General features: G+C 47.5%; 1 protein-coding gene across 1 annotated transcript in view; it reads right to left on the bottom strand.

Moving 5' to 3' along the window:
- LOC143295115 (otoferlin-like) overlaps positions 1–10,000 on the bottom strand; it is a 566,370-nt gene that overhangs the window by 44,259 nt on the left and 512,111 nt on the right. The window contains 1 exon segment of the mRNA XM_076606678.1: positions 1,793–1,983. Within this exon segment, the coding sequence (XP_076462793.1) occupies positions 1,793–1,983 (191 nt within the window).

The following is a 10,000-nucleotide window of genomic DNA, read 5'->3' as shown; positions in this document are numbered from 1 at the left end:
TTGTTATTCATCATCATCATCATCATCATCATCACCATCAAGAACATGATGATTATGATGATGTTGACGATGATGATGATGATATAATGATGATAATGACGATGATGATGATGATATAATGATCATTATCGTCCTCGTCAATCGTCTTTTTTTCCCATTTCTTGTAATTTTTTGGTTCGTTTTTTGTTTCATCGTACACACACACACACACACACACACACACACACACACACACACACACCCTTACCCCCCCCCCCGCCCCCCGCCCCCGACACCCACACCCACACGCTCACTAAGAACACTCTCACAAACAAGCTTACATTCACCTCCAACATAACCCCCTCTATCAACCTCCCCCTCAACCCCCTCCCCCTCCTCCTCCTCCTCCACCTCCACCACCAACAAGCCTCCTCCCACAGGGAACAAAAAGAAGCATCAGCCAGCGATGACACATGACCATGACACATGACCCACGACATACTATGACCACGACACATGACATGACCCACGACACATCATGACCATGACACATTACCCACGACATATTATGACCACGACACAGGACATGACCCACGACACATGACATGACACACGGCATATTATGACCGTGACACACATTACCCACGGCACATGACCACGACCCAAGACCATTACACATGACCACGACATATTATGACCACAACACATGACTACGACACATGACCACGACATATTACGACCCCAACACATGACTACGACACATGACCACGGCATATTACGACCACAACACATGACTACGACACATGACCACGACATATTATGACCACGACACATGACTACGACACATGACCATGACATATTATGACCACGACACATGACTACGACACATGACCATGACATATTATGACCACGACACATGACCATGACACATGACATATTATGACGACACATGACCACCATGACATGACCACGGCAGTTTCTTTAGTTTTTAGAGTTATGCATGCGTGTGAATGACTGGTGTGAAAGCGCTTAGATTTGTCTCTGCACAAGATTCAACGCTATATAAATACGATTATTATTATTATTATTATTATTATTATTATTATTATTATTATTACCACGACACATGGCCATGACTCATGACCACGACATATTATGACCACGCCACATGACCACGATATCCCATGACCACGACACATGACTATGACCACCATGACACATGACCGCGACATACTATGACCACGACACATGACCACGACCATCATGACACATGACCATGACATTATTACGACCATGACATATTAACTATGACACATGACCCACGACCACAATATATCATGACCATGACACATAACCACCATGACACATGACCACGACACATGACCCACGACCATCATGACACATGACCACGACACATGACTATGACACACTAACCACGACACATGACCACCAATGACATGACCACGGCATGTTATGACTCCGAGACATGACCATGACCACGACATATTATGACCAAGACACATGACCCATGAACACGACATATTATGGCCACGACATATTATGGCCACGACACATGACCACGACATATTATGACCACGACACACGACCACGACATTATCATGACCGCGACACATGATCATGACACACGACCCATGACCACCACGACACATGACCACCATGACACACGACCATGACAACGAACAGTATCATGACCACGACACATGACACATGACCACCACGACCCATGACCACCATGACACATGACCTGATGCCCTCTCTCTCTCTCTCTCTCTCTACTCTACTCTCTGCTCACCTAGAAAGTCGTCCGCCGAGAAATGGTCGGCGTCCCAGACCTGGAGGTGGAGGCGGGCGGGGATCTTGGACTCGGTCTCGTCCCAGGAGAAGAGGGTCTCCTTGCGGGAGATGACCACCTTCTCCTCGGCCACCAGGTAGTCGAACGGGAAAACGAAGCGCCAGTTGAAGTTGCCCTCTCCGGTCAGTGACCTGTAGGGTGGTGGTGAGGGGTGTGAGGGGTGTGAGGGGTGTGTGGTGTGTGGGTGTGTGAGTGTGGGGTAAGGGTATGGGTATGAGGGTGTGTGTGTGTGGGAAGGATGTTTGGGAGAAACACACACACACACACACACACACACACACACATGCACACATGTACATACATGCATGCACACACACACACACACACACACACACACACACACACACACGCACGCACACATGTGCATGCATGCACACACACACACACACACACACACACACACACACACACACACACACACACACAGACGTAAGGACTGTGCGCCACGTAAACATTAATACTAATCACACACACACACACACACACACGCGCGCGCGCGCGCGCGCACACACACATGTAAGCAATGCGTGCAGACGCAAACATTCAGTACTAACCTGGTGGCATACTCTTAAGAATCCCTTTCAATACATCAAGCCAACAGTAAAGTTTGAGTGCCTTTTTGACCACCAGCTTGTTTCACTTTCACACACACACACACACACACACGTATATATATATATATATATATATATATATATATATATATATATATATATATATATATATATATATACATATATATTATTGCTATTTTGTTTTTATTTGTATGCCGTTCCAGTTCATGTGCTTTTCTAGAATTGCAGTCAGCTTATTGGCGGCCTACAACACTCAGCGACGACCACAACCACACGTTACCCAGACAGCAGCAAAGTGTCCTCAGTGGTGAGACTCCGCACCAGTCACAACCGACTGAACAATCAGATTTACCGAAAACTGAAGGTGGTTTCCGTGCTTGGGGGTGAGTCCTGTCAATGTCTTCAGTGTTGGCAGATTCGTGGGCGGGGGCTGCTGTTGGAGCGACGTGGTGGCGGTCTCCACTCTGGGAGGGACGCTCACTCAGTCTGGCTCCGCGACTAAGCCATTATTGTCGTTAGTATGAGGCTTAGTAGCTGGTGTTAGTACGTTAAATCAGAACAGGCACCACTAAACACCACCGAAGTGACTCAGCAGCAGTGCAGGGTCTCCTCTGGTGTGTGGCCTCCTGGCGACCTAACATCGATGGTTCCGACTCGGAATGAGCGGCGTGGGAGTAATGCCATTGAAACGGTGCAGATGACGGGGCAGCAGAAAAAGAAAAGAAAAAAAAGGGTGGTACCAATTTCTCCTGGTGTGTCCAGTTTGAATGGAGTCTCCCGTCGGACCGACGGATGAGTAGGCAGGCAGGCTTATCTGTCGGTGTGTGTCCTCATATGGGAGAAGAGGCCGATTCTGGATGCGCAGCACTTCCCACCGGTGTTGCAAGGGAAAACGTCTCCAGAAGTTGAACCCTATTTCCTTCGCTCACGCTTCTCCTTAATGGCCAGCGTTCTCTTGTTTTCAAATGTCTTTATGCCACTAGAGCACAGCATCCTCCAGGGAGAGCGGTCAAGGGCATCAGTTTCCCAGGAAGCGATGTCTATATCACAGGCTTTGAGGTTTGTCTTCAAGGTGTCCTTGAAGCGCTTGCAGGGTCTTCCAAGTTCGCGGTGGCCTTCCTTCAGCTGGCCATACATGTTCGGGATCCTGCTGTCTGTCATGCGGACAACGTGTCCTGTCCAGTGTAGCTGGCACTGGATCAGCAGGCTTTCGATGCTGGGCAGGCCGCTCCTCTCTAGGACCTGGAAGTTGGAGACCCTGTCTTGCCACTTTATGCCCAGGATCTTTTGTAGGCATCTCCGGTGAAACTGCTCAAGTTGTTGAATGTGATGGTACCAATTCCTACTTGTGTGTCCAGTTTAGAGCACGTTTATAAGCTTAGCTTGCTGCGCATTTAAATATCTGTTGTACACCTGCGGTTTTTTGTTGTTTTTTGGTGTGTTTTTTTTAATTATCTATTATCAGGAGTCACAGTGGCAGAATCGGTTTAGGCGTTGGATATTTTGACCAATAGGAACTGGATTGTGTTTGGTTTGGGAGATGATAATTGAAGGAAGATCATAACGGGGAGAGAGAGAGAGAGAGAGAGAGAGAGAGAGAGAGAGAGAGAGAGAGAGAGAGAGAGAGAGAGAAGCAAATATTCTTCTGCATTACTTGGTATCTTCTGCATTGCTTGGTATCATGCCATTCTCATTTAATGCAAATGTTTGTAGGAGAGGCCTGACTTTACGTCCCCTCGACACACAAAAAGGGTTGTTCGTTAGTGTCAATCACGTTTTCGTCCCGTCTCTGTCTTGTTCGTTAGTGTCAATCACGTTTTCCTCCCGTCTCTGTCTTGTTCGTCAGTGTCAATCACGTTTTCCTCCCGTCTCTGTCTTGTTCGTCAGTGTCAATCACGTTTTCCTCACGTCTCTGTCTTGTTCGTTAGTGTCAATCACGTTTTCCTCACGTCTCTCTGTCTTGTTCGTTAGTGTCAATCACGTTTTACTCCCGTCTCTGTCTTGTTCGTCAGTGTCAATCACGTTTTCCTCACGTATCTGTCTTGTTTGTCAGTGTCAATCACGTTTTCCTCCCGTCTCGGTCTTGTTTGTCAGTGTCAATCACGTGTTCCTCCCGTCCCTGTCTTGTTCGTCAGTGTCAATCACGTGTTCCTCCCCGTCCCTGTCTTGTTCGTCAGTGTCAATCACGTGTTCCTCCCGTCCTCTGTCTTGTTTGTCAGTGTCAATCCGTTTTACTCCCGTCTCTGTTTGTTCGTCATGTCAATCACGTGTTCCTCAAGTCTTGTTTGTTCGTCAGTGTCAATCACGTTTTCCTCACGTCTCGGTCTTGTTCGTCAGTGTCAATCACGTTTTCCTCACGTCCTCTGTCTTGTTCGTCCGTGTCAATCACATTTTCCCTCACGTCCTCTGTCTTGTTCGTCAGTGTCAATCACGTTTTCCTCCCGTCTCTGTCTTGTTCGTTAGTGGTCAATCACGTTTTCCTCACGTCTCTGTCTTGTTCGTTAGTGTCAATCACGTTTTCCCCCCATCCCTGTCTTGTTCGTCAGTGTCAATCACGTTTTCCACCAGTCTGATGTTCGGAAGTGGTCAATCACGGCTTTCCCCCCATCACTGTTTGTTTCGCATGTCAATTTACGTTTTCTACGCCGTCTTGTTCCGGTTATGTCATTCCGTTCTTCCTCCCGTCCTCAGCAGTGTTCGAACTCTGCGCTTGTTCGGGCTCGCACTTGATAGTCATTGTTCAAGACGTTTTCCTCCAGTCCTGTTCTTAGTGGAATTACAATCATTTATTTCTTCCCCTCACCATCCAGCTGGACCCTGATGCTTCCGGTCAGTGCTGGACAGCCCAAAGTCTCTTCAGCGCAGAAATGCACCTGTTTCATAGGTGTCGGCAGCTGAACTCCATAATTCTGGGCGGCCAAACTCTATACAGGTCATTGACTTGGATGCTTTCTAGCCAGCCCCTTTTCTTCTTTTTTTTCCCCCTCCCCCGCATCAACCGCCGCTCCCCCAGCTCGATTGCCTCTTTCAGTGGACCGAAGTCATCATTTTCTGCTGACGTTTTTACCTTGTGTGCAGATCGGCCCATTGAAAGTCCGGGAACACTTTAAATCATTTAATTTAAGCTGTCGACCAGGATCGCTGATAAACCTTCAAAATTCTGTGCCACTTCATACCTACAGTGAGTCTTTTATAATTTATTTGTTCATAAGGACTGTTGGGCGTATTACTATTCTTGCACAAAAGTTTTAAAAATAGCGAAAGGGTTGTGTTGGAAATGTGCCCATGTTCCCCAGTGCCCCTGAACCCTCCCCAAACCGCAGAATCTGAGCCCTCAATAGTTGGACCTTCTTCCTTCACCCGTCACCCACAGATCTTGATCTGGGCTGGCAATTTCATCGGTGTGCAGAATACGGCTCCTGAACAGCTGCCAATCCACTTACAGAGAAATCCACGGACAGAAAAGTGTGTACGAGCAAGGATGTCTGTAAAAACACTTCACTTCGACAGGAAAAAAATCAATTATATAAGAACTGGCACACAACAGTTAAAAAATAATCAAAAATGGGTGGCGGTGTAGTGATGCCGACCCTCGCTCTCCCCTGGGCGAAGAGGCCAGCCCGATATTTCCCCACAATGATGGGGGAAATCTGTTGTGATAAACAGAGAAATGACAAACGCCGTGGCAACTTTATTTTAAAATTTTTAGTATTGACAGTAAAGCCGGATATGGGGCTGTAGTAGTGAGTTCTAGAATTACACGACATCTGTTTGGGTGCGCTGTTTTTCAATGTAGTAGTGTAGTAGATATGTAGTAGGGGAATAGTAGTAGTAGTAGTGCAGCAGCAGGAGTAGTAGTAGTAGTAGTATTGAGTAGTTTATAAACGACAGCTGTGGATACTTTTTCAATGTAGTAGTTGTAGCAGCAGCAGCAGCAGCAGCAGCAGCAGTAGTAGTAGTAGTAGTAGTAGTAGTAGTATAGCATTGAGCAGTTTATAAACAACAGCTGTGAATTTTTTTGTTCAATGTAAAAAAAATAAATTAAAAAAAAATAAAGGTAAGAAAGTATGTGTGGTAATCATCAGTGCTGCTCATTCCAATGGCTGCATATTACCGCTGTTTCCCAGAAAAAAAAAATTAGCATCATTTCACCATGAACCCCCCCCCCCCTCCTCCCCCCACACCCCCTTCCACACACACACACACACACACACACACACACACACACACACACACACACACACACACACACACACACGCACACATACACACACACCCTCAAGAAGCAAACGGTACCAGTTCCTTCCCAAGTGGTCCTCAACTTTTTGTGAACCTTGTTTTGCTCAGTGGACAGCAGCTGTTTGGTTGGTCCATCAAGTTTAGAGATGTTATCGTCGGGTGTCCGCTTGTTGCTCGTGAGTGCTGCCCCGCGCGGGTTTCAGCGTGCCCGCCCCCACCCTCCCGAAACAGAGGAACTCTCTTCCACACACACACACACACACACACACGAGCGTATGTCGAGTCAGTCAGTCAGTCAGTCTCCCCTTTCAGTTTAAATGGATACGTCTGCCATTCTCGCTCCTCGCTATCCCTCCCTTCTCCCCCCCCCATCCCCCCTCCACACACACATATACCTATCCCCTCCCCCCTCCCATCTCTCTCACTCTCTTTCCTGGAATGTTTTTCTCTCTTTGTCTCTGTCTCTGTCTGTCTGTCTGTCTGTCTTTCTCTCTCTCTGTCAGAGTTGTGGATCCCGTGTCTGTGGTTCTGTCTGTACGTCTCAAACATGTAGTTTCACCCACACACGTCTACACCAACCCTCATCCCGCGCGTGCTCTGTGTGTGTGTGTGTGTGTGTGTGTGTGTGGTGTGGTGTGGTGTGGTGTATGGTGTGTGTCTGTGTCTGTGTGTGGGGCGGGAGGGGACGGTGGGTGTGAGAAGGGGTGGGGGGGAGGCTAACAAACCTTTGTATGGCTCAATCGCCGTAAGACCAAGGTCGGAAGGAGGAAAAGTGGGGGTGGTGGTGGGGTGTGGGTGTGTGTGGGGGGGGGGGAAGAACCAAAGCAAAATAAACAATCGAGGTAGAAGTCCTCCTTTCTGGTCTTCCCAGCAACCCTGCCACAAGCGTGCACGCGCGCGTTCGCACACACACACACACACACAAACAACACACACACACACACACACACACACACAACACACACACACACACACAACACGCACAAACAATGAAACACACACACACACACACACACACACACACAGAGAACACACACACACACACACACACACACACACACAACACACACACACACACAACACACACACACACTCACACACACACACACACACACACACACACACACACACACAACACACACACAAACACACACACAACACACACACACACACACACAAACACACACAACACACACACACACACACACACACACCACACACACACAACACACACACACACACACACACACACACACACACACACACACACAGAGACACACACACACACACACACTCACGTAATTCGTTAAAAGTCACGCTCTGAAACAGAGACATCCGGACGACAGTCTGTCGCCTCCGCGCGCCAAAGAAGAGGATGGCTTCATTTCTCAAGTCTCAAGAAAAGAAAGAGAGAGAGAGAGAGAGAGAGAGAGAGAGAGAGAGAGAGAGAGAGAGAGAGAAAACCCAACTGCCGAGAATGAGTGGGGAGCTCCGGAGGAGGGGGGGGTACTGTACTGATGATGATGTGTGTGTTGCACGCGAGCCCATTTGTCAACAACACCGCCGTGGCGACAGAGTCGAGTGGGGGAAATATTTTCTTTGACAACAAGGAGACCAAGTTTTGAGGGACAGAAACATTAGCACACCCATCACCCCTCCAGTAGCCCCCCCCCCACCACCACCTGCACCCCCAGCCCCCGCCCCCAACACCCCCCCCCCGACCCCCTCCCAACACCCCCTACCCCTTAACCACCGAAACATTAGCATCCAACCACCCTCCAGCAACCACCACCTCAGCAACCCCCCCACCCCACACACCTGCCCCCAAACCACCACCATTTAAAAAAAAATGTCTTTCTGTCTTTCTGATTTTAAACCCCTTCTCCTCTATAGACGACAGAAAAAGTTGATTAACCCCTCAACTGTCATGCTGACAGAAATCTCGTCAGTAAAAAGCCGCTGCCCAAGCTGTTGAGATCTTTTTTTCTGTTTCTTCTCTGTTCGTGGGCTGCAACTACCACGTTCACTCGTATGTACAGTGGGCTAATACGTGTATGGCCATTTTTACCGGGCCATGTAGGCAGCCATACTCCGTTTTCGGGGGTGCTGTTGAGATGATACAAACAGAGCTTACAGGTAGGGACTTCAGTCACAAAAAAAAAAAAAATCTTTATTTTGGGTTTATCCCTTTCGGGATTATATCACCTTAGTTCAAGCATGATGAATTAAACCATTGAAAACCATGAATTAAACCATTGAAAAGTTTTAAACAAAGTAGGAATTGCAGTTTAAAAACAACAAAAACAAACAACCCCCCAAAAAAAACAACAACAAAAAACAAACCCAAACTTATGTCACTCTAATAATATCATTTCTTCAAGGCTTCAGTAGACAACGGGTTAATAATATGTTCCGAGAGAGACATACAAACTCTGGTTATCAACACACACACAAAAACAAAAAAACAAACAAACAAAAACACGCAGCACAGCATATAAGACTGGGGACTGGAAAAAAAACAACCCAACCCAAAACTAAAAAAAAATTCATCTTTCTGTCTCTGTCTCTGTCTCTCTCTCGCTCACACACACACACACACACACACACACACACACACACACAGAAATACAGACACACACACACAGACACACAGACACACACACACTCCACTCCATCCTCCACACATGACTCTAAAGCATCACCATTTACCACGACACGGTGATTTCAAAACACAATATTATGCAGGCGTATAATGTTCCACTTCAAAGTTCGGGGGAGGGGGATGGAGAGGGGGGACGCGGGGGGTGCGGGGGGGGAGAGGGGGGAGGAGGCTAACAAACCTTTGTATGGCTCAATCGCCGTAAGACCAAGGTCGGAAGGAGGAAAAGTGGGGGTGGGTGGAGGGGGGAAGAACCAAAGAAAAATAAACAATCGAGGGTAGAAGTCCTACTTTCTGGTCTTCCCAGCAACCCTGCCACAGGCGTGCACGCGCGCGTTCGCACGCAAACTCATTTAAGACACACACAGACACAGACACACAGACATAGAGAGAGAGACATAGAGAGAGAGAGAGAGAGAGAAGGAGAGAGGGAGTGAGAGACAGAGAGAGCAAGAGAGAGAGAGTCAGAGAGAGAGAGAGAGGGACAGAGAGAGAGAGAGAGAAACAGAGAGAACACTGAACACTGAAATGTTTCATATAACTGGCTGTAAAGCTCTTGTGACATACAAATCAGAACAAAAATGGTGCAGAACAGATAAAATAGAACAGAAAGGAAAAACCAAAACAAAAACAAACAGACTTGGAGCAAAATAGACCAATAAGAGATAAGCGACA

This window comes from Babylonia areolata, chromosome 20 (genome assembly GCF_041734735.1).
Source record: "Babylonia areolata isolate BAREFJ2019XMU chromosome 20, ASM4173473v1, whole genome shotgun sequence".
Classification (NCBI taxonomy): Eukaryota; Metazoa; Mollusca; class Gastropoda; order Neogastropoda; family Buccinidae; genus Babylonia; species Babylonia areolata.
Note: the sequence above shows the minus strand (reverse complement) of the source record. Positions and strands in the feature narration are given on the sequence as shown.